Source organism: Phyllostomus hastatus, unplaced genomic scaffold, assembly GCF_019186645.2.
Source record: "Phyllostomus hastatus isolate PE091 unplaced genomic scaffold, TTU_PhHast_1.1 phas_scaffold_182, whole genome shotgun sequence".
NCBI classification, from domain to species: Eukaryota; Metazoa; Chordata; class Mammalia; order Chiroptera; family Phyllostomidae; genus Phyllostomus; species Phyllostomus hastatus.
Window position 1 is genome coordinate 17629896 of NW_025334013.1, and position 16036 is coordinate 17645931.

A 16036-nucleotide genomic window follows, 5' to 3' on the forward strand; every position below is an offset into this window, starting at 1 on the left:
TGAAAAAAAGCAAAAGGATTAATATCAAAAATTTACTATTACTAGTTTATATGAATTCCCAGTCTTTTTAATCACGAAGCCAAATACATGCCCATAGTAAATTCTTACAGTGCTTAACCACAGAATAAATACGTGTAAATCCCATTAATAAGTTACCAGATCTGGCTGCACATTCACAGAAACTTGGCCTAAAGCACTCTTAGACTCTCATTTTACTCGGAGATTTTTGAAGGGACATTTTTGTATGACATTACTTATGACACCCCCTGCTTTCTGAATATGATACACTGTTCTTTCTGTTCACCTCTGAATATAGAGAACAGTTTAGTCTTCCCTTTAAAGAGTTACTACTTTCTTAAATTCAGAAAATCTTTTTTGATGCTTTTCGTAAAAGTATCTGAGGTGAGATGGAAAGTTATGGGCATGGAGAAATGTGTTTATACACTTCTCTTTTCACCTGGCCAATCAGTTTCTCTCACCCAGGAATGAAAGGGTATATAACACAGAACCATATTATCCCAGGAGTTTCAGATACATGTTTGGTAAACTTAAGAAATGAGGAAAAAAACAAATGAGGTTCTTCCCATACTTCCAATTCACTGTCCTGGGAAGAGCTGGCATCAGCTTTCCTCTTGCCCCGGTTCTTCCCAGTCATGTTCTTCCGGGACTGGTCGTCGGCATCTTTACTTGGTGTGGTCTGGGACAAAGACGGGCTTGCAGAAGGGTCTCCTGGGAAGGAAAAGCAAGACATTTACTGCCAGTCAAAGGTTATAAGAACCAAAGCATGAAGAGGGTCAGCAGGTTTTCTGCCCTTCCGAATCATAATGCAGGCATAAAAAATGAAAAACCAAAGGAATCTAAGTAATTTGGGAATGCAGAAGTGGGTATTGAGTATCAAAAGCTCCTAACATTGCTAACAGAGTTGTAACTAGAATTTATACCCCTGCCTCCTAATGAAAGAACTCATCTATGAAATTATTTCCAAAAAATAAAACAACAACAAACAAACAAAAAAACTGACCCTGATCAAGCTTCTAGATCAGAGTTTCTCAACTTGGCACAATTAACATTTTGAGCCTAATGATTTTTGCTGGGAGCGTGCTGTCCTGTCATTGTAGGATGTCTGCTGAGGGGGCACCCCTGGCCCCTACATTCTGCACGCCAGCAGCACTCCCTCCCAGTATGACAGCCAAAAATGTTCCATGCATTGTCAAATGTCAAAGGAGGGATGCACAGCACAATACTGCGTCTAATTGAAAAAGACTGCTCTAGATCCATTTACTAACTTACAGTAACATACAAAAGATGGCAGGACATGTTAAACTACTCTACAAGAATATAATAAACAAGAGTTCCTGACAAGATCGAGGCACAGGTAGACACACTTCATCTCCTTGCACAACTACCAAAAGAATTACAACTAAATCTCAAAACAAATAACACCCAGAACTGCCAGAAAATTGAACTATATGGAAGTTTGACAACCCAGGATTTAAAGAAACCACATTCATCAGACAAGTAGGAGGGGCAGAGACACGGAGATGGAGAAGAGAGGCAAGGAGATGTGGTGTGGCGTGGAGAGGCGGTGGCACACACAGGCATGGGTGGTCCCACGTTCATGTGTGGTGGATAAAAATCTGGAAGGATACCTTAGGAGCAAGTGATCCCAGCCCCAGACCAGACCACACAGCTCACAGTGCTGGGAAGATAAACCCCCCTAACTCTGGCTATAAAAACCAGTGGGGGTTGGGGCAGCGGAGGAAACTGCTGGATCTTCAGGAAACTTCACTTAAAGGGCCTGCAGTCTTAAAATGTATGCAAACCCACCCACTCTGGGATTCGACACCCTCCCAATTGGAAGGGTGCCAGCTGTATACAGGAAGTGAGTGAAGTGACTAGAAATGGGGTGAGTGCTGGGCAAACCCCCAGAAGCCAGGCAGCAGCACAATCCCCTCTCTGAGTCCTCCCCTCACACAGAGCCACAAAGTGGTGAAGCAGGTTGCTCACCCTGAAGATTACCTAAGGCTCCACCCCACACAATTACAGGTACCTTTTACAGGGAGTCAAAGCAGCGCTACCTAATACACAGAAACAAACACAGGGAGGCTGCCAAATTGAGGACACAAAGAAATACAGCCCAAATAAAAGTACAGAACAAAACCCGAGTAAAAGAACTAATAAACAAAATGGAGATAGCCAACGTATCAGATGCAGAGTTCACAAAACTGGTCATCAAGATGCTCAAAGAACTCACTGAGTACAGCAACAACATAAAGGAAGAAATGAAAGTAACACTAAGTGGAAATACAGGAAAATCTACAGGGAACTAACAGTGAAGGGAAGGAAGCCAGGATTCAAATTAATGGTTTGAAACATAAGGAAGAAATAAACATTCAACCAGAACAGAAAGAAGAAACAAGAATACAAAAATGAGGACAGTATAAGACGACTCTGGGACATCTCCAGATGTGCCAACATCCTAATCATAGGGATGCCAGAAGGAGATGAGAAAGAGCAAGAAACTGAAAACGTACTTGAAAAAAATAATAAAAGAAAACTTCCCTAATTTGGCAAAGGAAATAGACATACAAGTCCAGGAAGCACAGAAGGTCCCAAACAAGTTGGACCCGAAAAGAACCACACCAAGACACATCATAATTGAAATGCCAAAGGTTAAAAATAGAGAATCTTAAAAGCATCAAGAGAAAATCAGAGAGTTGCCTACAAAGGAGTTCCCATAAGACTATGACCAGATTTCTCAAAAGAAACTTTGCAGACAAGAAGACACTAGCAAGAAGTATCCAAAGTGATGAAAAGCAAGGACATATAATCTAGATTATTCTATTCAGCAAAGCTTTCATTTAAACTGGAAGGACAGATAAAGTGTTTGCCAGACAAGGTAAAGCTAAAGTTCATTATCACCAAGCCATTATTACATGAAAAGTTAAAGAGACTTATTTAAGAAAAAGATCAAAACTATGAATGTTAAGAAGGCAATACATTTACAACTATCAACAACTGAATTTAAAAACAAAACAAAACAAAACTAATGAAACAACCAGAACAGGAGCAGAATCATAGATATGGAGATCATATGGAGGGTTATCAGCTGGGAAGGGGAAGGGGGAGGATAGGAGAAAAGGGAGATAGGAATTAAAAAGCAGAATTGGTAGGTACAAAATAGACAGGGGGATGTTAAGAATAGTACAGGAAATGGAGAAGTCAAAAAACTTACATGCACAGCCCATGGACATGAACTAAGGGAGGGGGGCATTGCTGGAGGGAAGGAGGGGTACTGGGCAGAAGGGGGCAGAGGGGAAAAAACTGGGACAACTATAATAACACAATCAATAAAATATACTTCAAAATATAATGAACAAAATTCAGGGAAATGGTATGGGATTAAACAATAGTTTCTTCAACAAATAAAGTACATGGGTAAATAAAACAGAGATACAGGAATTTATAGGTTAAGAGACAAAATACGTATCTACCAATCACGTGCATGGACCTGACTTGGTTCCCAATTTAAACAGCGTATAAAAAGAAAAACAAAACTGCTAATATTTATGAGAAAACTGGAAATATAAATAACTTTTGGTACTTTATGATATTAAGGAATTATTGTTAAATTATTTTAGGTGAGATAATGGAATTGTGATTGTGTTGAGTATTTATCTTTTAGAAATATGATGCTTAGAATTTGGGGAAGGAATTGGATGAAGTACAGTTGAAACAAGACTGCTTAAGAGTTGTTAATTATTGACAAGGGATGACGGATACATAAGGGTTCACTATACTACTCTGACAACCTCTATGCTTGAAATCCTCCCATTATTAAAAAGTTAAAATTATTATGAAGAAGATATTTAGAGACATGAATTCAAAACTACAGCATGAGTATATATAATTATTTCAAAGTAATTTAAGTTGGAAATGACCACCTGTATGTCCACTACCTAGAAGACTGGTAAAAAGCAAGATGCACAGAAAACTGCTTTAGTTGATGCAGAGCACTGTTTTGGAAAATGCGTCAGTGGTAATAACAATATTTCTCCAGTCATAAGATATGATAGCAAACCATCAAATTTTCATGAAAAACAGAGATAAATTAAAAGTATATGCATGTGTTTATTGAATGTGTGCATAAAACCTTTAGGTCAGGTTTTTTTTTTTTAACCTGGGCATCATAATTCATCAATACATTTCAACGCTAAATACACAGATCTAAATTTGTAGGTTCAATTTCATGTATTTCTTTAGCTTTCCGTAGAATCTTAAAGGGATCCATGACACAGAAAAAGTTAAAAACTACTATTCTGAGGCTGGGCAGAAGTCCAAAATATTGAGACTAAAACTGGAGTCCTCCAATTTTTATAAAATGTGCCATGATTCAGAAGTTCCCGGGGACAATCATGTTAAAGTCATAGGGAGGGCAGAGTCGGAGTCATAAAAACAGTCTTTTCATTCTTGGTACTTTTCTGTTTTCTGAGGTGTTACACTCAACCTGCCAATGACTCATCACAGTCTGGTTCCAACGTTTGAATACTCCTGAGGGGGAAAGCCAGTAGCATGGGAACTGTAACTTAGACCAGAACAAAATAATCGTCACCATCACCTGTTAGATGAAGTGCACTTATGCCAAAGTTTTTAGAGCTGTGGTGCTTACCAGAGGACAGTCTCTGTGCTGCAGGCGCAGGTACCATGACACTAGGCTTCTCTGTCTGGTACGTGGTTGCTGCTAACGTGGAACTCTCAGCATCACTGTTAGTCTGGCCTGTGACTCCAAAGCTGGAGCTGGGGTAGCAGGCCTGGTACTGACTCTGACCAAGGATAGTATAGGTGGGATAGTCCTACAGACCAAAGAGGTTAAAGGAGAAAAACAAGTCTTTTAGAAAAAGCAAAATATTAATTTCGACACAAGAGACTTTCATGTCCCTCTCATTCATTATTATTTTCCTAAAACATTAATTTGATTTCTCATTTACTTATCCATATATTCCACCTACACCAATGATTTTCAAAATGCGTTCTGATGGCAACCTGAGAGTCAAGAGAAGATGCCCTGGGGCTGTCTGGGCTGAGGGGAAGGCTGAGAGGGAAGGGTCCCATGCACTGTACACACAATGCCCCTTTTCCTACCACAATAGCTCTTTTTTCTTTTGTTCCATTTTCATGTACTAAATTTTTAGATAAATATCTGCATGGAATTCTTGAAGGAGGATCTCTTTAAGAAGTTTATAAACCACTGCACTAGATGGTTGTGCTTCTAAGGATAGAAGGCCTTAAACCAAAAAAAAATAAAGTCACATATCCTATATTAAAGTTTCCTAGTTTAACAACTGAGTATCTTTCTTTCTTTAAAATATTCAAAGATGCCCTGCCTAGGTGGCTCAGCTGGTTGGAGCATCGTCCTATATACCAAAAGGTTGCAGGTCTGATCCCCAATCAGGGCGCATACCTAGGTTGTGGGTTCAATCCCCAGTGGGGACACATACTATGTTTCTCTCTCTCTCTCTCTCTCTCTCTCTCTCTCTCTGAAAATCAATAACCATATCCTTGGGTGAGGATTAAAACAAAACAAAATATTCACTAAGAATTTTTGGTGGTTTCACAAGCACATACAGGTCAAAACTTACCAAACTGTACAATTTAAATCTGTAAGTTTACTGAATGTCAATTATACCTTAATAAAGCTGTTTAAAAAGGGGGTATAATGCAATGCACAGCTCAAAAACATACCTTAAAAAATTCCATTGATACTGATCTTGGTGATAAGTAGGAAGATGCTAACTGATCAAGACCAATTACTTATAAAGAGTACATAAGCATCTCCTGTAAGTGTGTGTGTGTCTGTGCATGGGTGGGAAGAGAGAGTATTAAAGAAAAGAATAACCATACTAGCTGTATCCAAGGGAGTTATAATTTTAGCAGGAGCTAAGACAAAAACATTTCCAACAAGTTGGCAATAAATTGTATGTCAAATGAGTGAAATACAGAGGAAGACAACTGTCACTGAAGATTGTGATAGCCAGGGAGCTTTCTGAGATAAATAGGCAGAGGAGATAAATACAAGAATAGGCTCTGAAAAGGTTTTATTAAGGGGTCAGAGATGTTCAGTCTGGCTGAAAGGATCTCTCTGTAATTTGGATTCTTTAGGCAATGGGGGTTAGCCTATGTGGGGGCAGGAAATGGTGATTATCAAATTCAACAAATAAAAATACAAAAGGATAATGAGTAGATGAGTATAGGATAAAAAGTGGCATTTAGAGGGAATTAATTAGATGTTTTAGAAAATGAACAGACATAGCAAAAAAATGGGAGATGAGATGAATATCTAGGTTTCTTTAAAAATGGCCTCATTGATAAGAATTGAGACATGATAGAGAAAAGTGGTTTTACTGTTGAAGAACAAGGAAATAGAAGAAAGGGTAGAATGAAAGGTTGGTTTTAGATATGGTGAACTTAGAGAAATCAGAACTTAACAGGACATTAAAGAAAATATGTCCACCAATCAGCAGGAAGCCTTAGATATTGTGAATGTGGTTAAACATTACTGAGGAGGAAAAGCATGTGGAAAACTAAATGGAAACTGTCTATGATAAAGACAGGACCAAAAAAAAAAGCTAAGAAAAGAGAGAGAGATAGATGTGTCCTGAAGAGTGCCAGGTACACAGTAGGAATTCAATAAATATTTATGGACTAAAAGAATGCAAATGTAGGAACAAACATTAAAAAAAAAATGAACCAGAATAGTAGTATGTTAATTGCAGCCAGAAAAAAAGATCCATGGTTACAGTGGTTGATAATATTAATTGCTGCAGAGAAACAACAAATAAAAACATTATGACAAAAAGCACTAAAACATTACCAGTGAGCTAAGCATCCAATGTTAATATAACAATGAGCAAAACCTCACTGGGAATGAGTGGCTAGATAAAAAAGTAGAAGCAATATTAATTCATTCCACAAATATTTATTATGTGCCTTGAAAATGAGTGTCAGTCATTTTTATGAACTGTGGGAATATGTAAGTGAGCAAAATAGAAAAATAAACCCCTACCCTCATGGAGCCTGGAAGGGGTGGGGCAGGAGGCAGAGATAAGCACAGCAGATAAAGGGACCAGATAGAACCATATCTCTAACAGCAAGAGAGAAACTGGAAGGCAGCCTGAGAAACCATCCAGGGTGCTGGTTCTCGGAGCATCCAGAGAAGGGTCTCTCCAGCCCACACGGATTGTTTTTTAGATCGGCAAATCGACCACGAAAAGAAGAGAGGGAGAGCTAGCCAGATGAACAAAAGCACCATACCTGGTTTGAAATGCTGGAAACCGCTGCTGCTGGGATATTGGCAATTGTAGATGAAGTGGATATCAGGCTGGCATTTGTGCTTGAAGCTACAGGATTGAGAGTGTTGAGATATTAAAGTAAAATATTACTGTACATAGTATTGTACATAGTTAGTATTTTACACAATGTTGAGATATAATGTAAAATGCCAGAAGAAATTAAACATATAGTGTTTCTTAAATAAACAGATCTATAAAGAATATCAGCAAAGGAAACAAATACTGGTTTTGCTCTTTAACATCTGTACCATAATTTGGAGTTGATCAGATAACTGCTCAAACATTTTTCTGTTTTGACTTGAGTCTTTGACTATGCCTACTGAAGTCCTAGAAGGATACAGACACCATGCACTGGTTCATACTAATGTTACCAATAAATCAGAACACAGTCCATCTTCTCCAGCAGTTGAAAAATGACTCACCTGCAATGTGGCCTAGTGACGATCAGCAGAAAATACAAGAGCTCTGGTAAATCCACATGTAAATGCTACACTACGGTATTTATTGTCACTTGCCCCAACCTATGCTTTTCCTGAAGGGACATAATTCCTTTGAGAAAGAGAGATGGTCCTCCAAATTCTAAAGTACTTGGAGTTGCTTCTTGGGCACTACTCAAATAATGCATTAGAATGAATTATTAATGTGGATCAACAAACACCATGATCTGGCATTTAATGATTTTACCAATGAGCCTGGAAAAACTCAGGAAATACTAAATATTACTCTGGCCAAGTAAAAATATACCCTGTAAGTTAATTTAGGCTGTCTATCTTGAGATAAGGAATTTGGGTTAAGTTTTTCATACCCTTCTAAGAATCACAGATTCCACTAGGGTTTTAATCAAATCCTAAGTGACAAGTATTTGCCACAGAGACCGTTTCTCAGGTGGACAATAACCGAGATTGAGGCCTTAAATCCCTCCCACTCACTCATAAGCACATTTAGACATGGTTCCCGCTGCAGCCACAAACACCATGGGGGTTCAGCATCGGGTAGACCTGCCTATGTTAGTACCTAGCCCATCAGCAACTAAGTCCTCTAGAGGGGAAGTTAATAGGAAACCTTAACTAAGAATAGGGCAGATGAACGATGCAGCAGAAACTTGGGAGAACTGGTCAAAATCAGAGGAAATTTTTTATCCCTTTCAGGGGAACTCTGCTTAGAAGAAAGTGTAGAAGAGATTAAGGTAAATTAGATATAAGGAACAGTTACTGCTGTAACACTAGCTTTTAGATGAAGAATCTGGGACAAAGAAGAGTTAATTTGTCCACAGTCATGGAGCTAATAACTCCTACTGATATATAACTAAAGGCTATTAGCTCTCCAAATGCCAATGGCATAGGAACTGTTTTTGGATAAGTCTCTACTCCTGCTTTGACAATGGAGCTGTGAAATCATAGAAAGACGATTCATTTGAGAACCATGCCCCAGTAGAGGTCCACTTAACACAGTCAATAAACGAAGAGCTCTCTCTGATCAATGACTATGGTTACAGAACTGTGAGAGGAACAGTCGAATTAAGTGACACTGCCCCAAAGCTGGAGGTTTAATGGTGCGTTAAAGTTGTGTCCAGATTCAGTTTCTACTCACCCTTCTGCCTGGATTGTTCTCCCTGGCCTGTCCCTCTCACCCTCCCTGCTCAATGAAAGGGGCCTCCTCCTTCTCTGACCCCTCTATTAAAACTAACTCATTTACTGTTTTCCCAATAATAGAAATCTATTCTTTATTCCTTTCAGAGCAATTTTCAAGATCTGTTTATTTATTTACTTGCTTGTTTCCTATCCCCTCTACTAGTCTGTAAACTCCATGAAAGCTTAATCTTAATATCTTGCTCATTATCTCTAATATCTAGCAAAGCACCTGGCCTACAGGTGAGGTGATGCTCAATAAATACTTAGGAGATTCACCTAGATCTTGTATACATGTATAACTTGGAAAATTCACATATGGCATGTCAAGGTCATCAAAAACAAAGAAAAGTCTGAAAAACTACACAGTCAAGAGGAAAATAAGGAGGCATGACAATTGAATGAAATGTATCATGGATGGGATTCTGGAAAGAAAAAAGACATAAGGTAAAAAAATAAGGAAATCTGAATAAACTATGGACTTAATTAATAATCATATACCAATATTGGTTCATTAATTGTAACAAAATGTTCCATTCTAATGTAAGATGTTAGTAATAGGGGAAACTGTGTGCAGAGTGGGGGGATACATATAACGCTACACCACGTGCTCAGTTTTTTAAATCTAAAACTAATCTAAAAAATAAAGTCTATTAAAAAAACAATCTGGTCATTGAAAGACTATTGTATATTACCAACAACATCAGAGCCCAAAGACATTCATTAAAAGTAAAGATTGAGTTAAAATTAAGTTTGAAATTTCTGTAATTAACTTTGCCATTTGAATATTAATCATTTAAACCATCTCAACTAAAGAAAATTACCAGAGATTGGGCCACATACAGACGGTATAGGAAAAGACTGATATGATGGGTAAGGGAATGTTGATGTTTTGACCACTTCAAAAAAAATCAATACATGCTCCTCGTTTTTACTCTGTGGGATGACTGGGTACCTACACACACAGGGAAGGAAGAAGCCCTGGACAGCTAACATGAATTGTCCACACTAAAGGAAATAAAAAGCGGGGGTGAGGAAAGTGAGTGGAGACCCGAGTAATTTAAATGTGCTAATAATACCCACATTTTATTTTAGCCAATTGTTTCAACTTGTTTTCTACCACTTTTTTCTTCAAACTAAGTGGCAAAAACAAAAACTGAGCAACTAATGGTAAACTCCTTTTTTATTAAAAAATTTTTCAAGCCCTGGCTGGTGTAGCTCAGTGGATTGAGCGCGGGCTGGGAACTAAAGTGTCCCAGGTTCGATTCCCAGCCAGGGTACATTCCTGGGTTGCAGGCCATAACCCCCAGCAACCGCACATTGATCTTTCTTTCTCTCTCTCTCTCTCTCTCTCTCTCTCTCTCTCTCTCTCTCTCCCTTCCATCTCTAAAAATAAATAAAATCTTTAAAAAAAAAATTTTCAATTACAGTTGACATTCAATTTGGTGAACTTCTGCCTTAAAATCTCTGCCAATGCTCTCATGAACAATAGGACCAATAGGTTAACCAGAAAAAGGGTAGAAAATGAATTTAGATATTTGTCACTACAGGTTCTTAATTATGGGAGGGTTGATATTGATACCATGAGTTTAATATTAAAAATCATAAATTTTCAATCATAAGTCACTCATACTTTAGGGTCAGACTCCCTGGCTAATATCCTGACTTCATTATTAACTTTTTGACCTTAGACAAGCCACTTTGCTTTTCTGTGTCTTATGTTCCCCTTCTTTAAACTGAAATAAATAAGAGTACTTCCTTCTTGGTGTGTTGTGAAGTACACGAGTAACACCTATGTATTGCTTATAACAATGCTGAGAACATAGTAAGCACTTAATAAATACCAGCAATGACAATTATTAGCAAAAGGTGAGGAAACCAGGTTAATCTATCAAAAGGGGAAAAATGTATTAACAGCTAAGTTAGAATAGTGGTTAACAGAGTTTAAAATATATTTTCACGGCCCTTTTAAAGCAATGAGTTCTAAAAGACCTTCAAAAGGCGGTTCCTCTTGTTTTACAAGGAGGGAGAAGTAAGCATAGCTATTAAGTTCTTCAAATTCAAGATATAATGACAGAAAAGTGGTCGTTCTCCACCTTGGAAAAGAGTTATTAATGCAAAAAAAGAGAACTCTCTGCTTTTTTTTCATGAGCTAGATATAGCCAACCGAGGTGCAGACATCCAGGATATATCCATGTATCCGTTAGAGGGACCTGGCAACTACATTTGCCTGTAGTTGGACCCAAAAGGCCCACCAACCTGGAGAAATACTTTATAAAAATGAAAGGGGGTAGACGGCAAGACGGACAAAGTCATGCTCTTTGAGGTTTTTTCACTCCTGGGTTGTTCTCATTGTAGAAAGAAGGAAGGGGGAGGGGACAAATAGAAAGAAGGGAAAGAGGAGACTCGGTAAACAACAGAAAGTAAAGGTAGCGCATAGCAATGTCTTAGAATGCAGTGACCAGTTCTGTTCTCAATGGACCAAGCAGAAGTAATTTTCAATCATTTAACTGAAAACAAAACTGAAAATCAAAATATTTCATTTAATATAATCTACATTGAACACTTTTCATCACCAAAGTTTGTATCTTAAAAGTACCTCAGACCGGGTTTTGCTGTCCCGCCCTCATCCCTTGGGCAACTATTTTATAAGTAATAAAACTTAAAACCTGGAATAAATCAGGAGAAAGGAGGCAGGCGAGAAGCCAGGTACATGGACATTAATTCCCAATCTGGATCAATGATAAACTGCGCTGGATTTGGAGAGGTTGGGTATTAATTCCATAGTGCCTTTTGAGTTTCTTGGTCTTCATTCCTAATAGTCCTATCATACTTCTAACCTTTTAGAGAAAGAACTTGGGAAGGAAGAGATGTTTAGATAGAGTTCAAGCTTTAATGCTATGCTTTTCATCATGAAATAGAAACAAGACAACTCTGTGAGCAAAAAAACGCTCTCCCAAGAAGTGGTCAACAGAGGTAGAGGTACGACAAAACCGCAGCAGAAAAGCAGCACACACCTTCCAAAGCAGCGCTCATTTCACATTCTACTCTATTTGGACTTCATATAAAAGAAGTCAGTAAAGTTCTAACCCGTGGGGTCTTCTGCTCATTTATAGGACAAAATGCCACTGAGAACAGATAGGTTTTCTGAACACCAAGCATGCAAAAGGAAAGGCTTCAATTCTACTAAGCAGTTCGCATTCAAATGTTAAACTACTTACAAACCATACTCCCACGTTCTGGTGTGCCTAACATGAAAAGCATGCACAAATGCACATATCACCCCCTTCTATTTTAGAAGACAGAGCTCCTATTACCCAATTTGTCTGGAGATACAGGTAGATTAAAAACAAAAACCAACAACAATACAAAAAAAAAAAAAACAAAAACACACACATCCATGCCTATTTACCTTGAATGGGGTAAGAATAATGTGCTGGGCTTGGCTGGCTTGTGGTTAACCCTGTAGTGCAGGTAAGAACACTGTGTTGACTTGGAGATGGAGTCTGAATTAAACCACTTTCAGGTTTCATACCTGGCCACAATGCACCTGAATCAGATAAATTGGACCAATTACAACAATACACTGGGACTGAGGAGCATGGTTATGCCTTCAAACATCAGCCAGTAGTTTAAAATCTAAATCTTAATAGAAAAATTAATTTGCTTATAAGAGAATATTAGATTCTCTCACTTATGTACCACAAGCAAATACAATTTCAAAGAACTGGGGAGTGGGGCCATAGAAACAAAAATGTTGTCAAAACCCCAATAGTGAGATATATATATATATATAAATACTCATTTTAGTAGTTGGGGAAAATTGACCAGGGTTCAAAAAAAGAGCTTCTGTGACCCAACCAGAGTATTTGTTGTAAAGAGTGCCTGATGTTCATGTACGGCAATAAATCACTTATCTGCATTGTCAAAGTGGTAGACATTCCACATAAGTTTAAAATTCACTTACCCATGCAACAAGCACCAACCTTTTCTAAAATGTATTAAATACTTCTCTGCTTTCTTAAGCTGGTTATTTTGTTACCTTTGTTTCTTCTGATTAAGAAAGACACACCTGCTTATTTTTATAAATTGAAAACATTACAGAAATATGTAACTTAGATAAAACAAAGTCATATGTAATCCCATCCTCCAGACTTAGCCACTATCAAGTTTCTGTAAGAATCACTCAGGTTTCTTCTATGGATTTACTAATCTTTTTTCTTACTTTTAATAAAAGTTAAAACTATATTATACACACTTCAAAATCTGCTTTTCCACATACCTCTAAGAGACACATTTCCATGTCAGAACATGTAAATTTATTTCATACTGACAGACATCATAGCTGTTCACTTTTACTTTATTTTTATCACCATGCTCCTGAGTGACAATCTTTCTAAAATATATTTATATCCTTTCCTGCCTTCTCAGCAGGGAGGGAATAGTGAGCCCACCTTTAGATTTTCTCACAATTTTTGCTAGAAGATCATATTGTGCTGTGCTCTATGTATTACAGAAACAGAGGCTACTGTGATATGTGAAGACATTTGCTTAGTACTAAATAGAACTCAATTACTTGCTATGATTTTTAGATTCTTGTACCACTTTGTCTTTTCTTTGTGATCTGTCACATCTTGATAATCTCCCATCTCTGGCTGTATCTATCTTCCTTCTCATTTGTAATAAACTAGGAAGCCATAAACAAAGCTTTGCTTCTACATGACAGCCTAAGGATGCCCTTATGAGTGAACAGCTTTTGTGATAATTTTGGCTATGGAAAGTCTACTTGTTTTAAAAAAAACACAAAACTTTACTAACTGGCTGTTCACTGTGTTCTGAATAGCTATGGTTGCTGGATCAGTGTAGTTGAAACTGATAATTTGTTTCAAGAAGTTCATCGATCACTTTCCAGGTACGAAGTCAATACCAACATGAGCCGCAGCTTCAAATTCAACATTACGTCATTTCATTTACTTCTAATCTGGTAAGGAATTTATAGAAACACAATGCTTTAATAATAAGAACCTTTGCTTCACCAGGGCACTGAGATATCTTAATACAACTCAGACCTGTAAAATTTGTCAAAAAGTAAATGTAAGAATAGTAAAGGGAGATGCAGACATTTTAAAAAGGTTGACAATGGGATATCGTAATTGCCTTGACTCAAACTCAAAGCATTAAAAGAAAAAAACCCATATTCTTTTCTCACCTATTAAACACACGAAATGACTTACTGGAGACTTAGGAACATCAGCATCTCCAGCATGAACGAGGAGGATTGGCCCCTCCACCTCGGGGCCCAGACACAATCACAGTTCATGATCACTTAAAAAATCTCATCCAGGTTAGTCATAGACAAAGTTCTTACTATATCTGATTTTCAGCAATAAAAAGATATTTGAGAATGTTATTCTTTAAATATTTACAATGTGAAATTTGAATATTAGTGCTATGGTTCTGGGTGGTATTACAACTTTTAGTAAACAAATTCTATTTCAATGTCATCAAAACTTCCAGATTTAACTGTAATCGATGTGATTTTTTTCTAAATAGGTCCTGAACCAGAGGTGTTGGATTTGTGAACATGCTCATTACTACACTGTACTCAAGTGCCATCTTATTATTAAAAATAGTATTAACTGAGAATGTTTTGCTAGTCTCATTATTTAGTAGTGTTTTAAAGTTTCAAAATATAAAGGGTCTATAAACTGGACCTTTATATAAAGTCAAAAATTAAGGCAAAACATCTAAGACAAGTAGGGGAATAGATAGTTCTGAATGTGTTTGGCCAGACACAAAGTAGACATTTAACATATAATTATTTTATGAAGACTGGAGAAATAAAAGATAATATGGACACTGCACCCAGTGTTACTGTAGCCCCGCTCTTTAATAAGCATCTCCTTTAAAACCACCCTTCCAAGAACCCCAAGTAATACATGGTATGATTTTTCTGCAGAGCACTATTACTGCCCATAGCAAATGATGAAACCAAACCCTGTTTTCCTGACTACTGCTAGTCCACTGCTCTATGCCTCCAACTACAAAATTTCTCAGGTCATTTTAAGCACAAAAAGTCTTATATGGAGCAACAGTTGGCCTAACAATGGGTAAGGAAGTCTGTCTCTGAGTGCTATCCTCCTGCTGCCCCACACTGGGGTCTTACTGTAAACTTTACCCACATCTCTGAGCGTAAATATGTTTCACTATGGGTTAGTCAATAACCAAACTAATCTGAGCAGTTCAGTTTATAGTAACACATATCAGAGTAGTGGATCTTTAGAGATTAGTTTGGTTAGGAATTGAAGTACATGTTAATGCTAGTAGAAAAAAAAAACACATGGAAGAATAGCTTGGTTCGTTGATTTAATAGCTCACTGGTATGAACTAGTATAAATACTAAGTAATTTACCCTGATTACTTATCCTAGTCATAAAATAAGTAAATGTATATTATAGAAAATTAGGAAAATATACGTGTAAGGAAAAAATTCAGTCTCACCACATGGAAAAAAATATAGGCAGTTTTTGCTTTGCATAGTTCTGAGATCAAACTGTATAGTACCTGTATTATTAATTTCACATTTTTTCTTCTAAATTAGTCTTAAAAAAATAACTGGAAAAAAGGCAGAAAACTATATTTGAACAACAATTAAAATAAAAAACTGGGAATGTTACATTGTATTTTAAATTTTACATACTACTTTTTTCAATTAAAAATCTGTTTTCTCAAGATGCTAAATATTCTTTAAGAATGTGATTTATAATGGCTACATAGTTTTCCATTCTATGGATTCACTGCAATAGAACACATACTTTTCTACTGACTTTGTACACTGCATCCAATCTTTTGCTATTATAATGATACAATGAACATCATAGGCAGTAAAATTTTGTGGATGTCTCTAACTAGTTCCATAGGATAAATTCCTAGAAGTGAAATTACTGAGGGAAATGGTATGACCATCCTTAAGGCTCTTAATATATAGTCAAATCTCCATCTCACATAAAGTTCTTTTAAAAGAAGTTAGAACAGTGGCAGCTAAGGCAATCTTTTATG

The 16036-nt window shown here is 37.2% G+C and overlaps 1 protein-coding gene across 2 annotated transcripts in view; it reads right to left on the reverse strand.

Moving 5' to 3' along the window:
• The window catches only part of EYA3 (EYA transcriptional coactivator and phosphatase 3), a 91687-nt gene that overhangs the window by 26693 nt on the left and 48958 nt on the right, over positions 1–16036 (reverse strand). Inside the window, exons 7-10 of one of the 2 annotated variants that reach the window (XM_045858832.1) lie at positions 12390–12527; positions 7312–7397; positions 4670–4853; positions 590–729 (exon numbers count right to left, since the gene is read on the reverse strand). In XM_045858832.1, the coding sequence (XP_045714788.1) occupies positions 590–729; positions 4670–4853; positions 7312–7397; positions 12390–12527 (548 nt within the window). The remainder of the gene's footprint in view (positions 1–589; positions 730–4669; positions 4854–7311; positions 7398–12389; positions 12528–16036) is intronic. The other variant, XM_045858833.1, reaches the window with a different exon arrangement.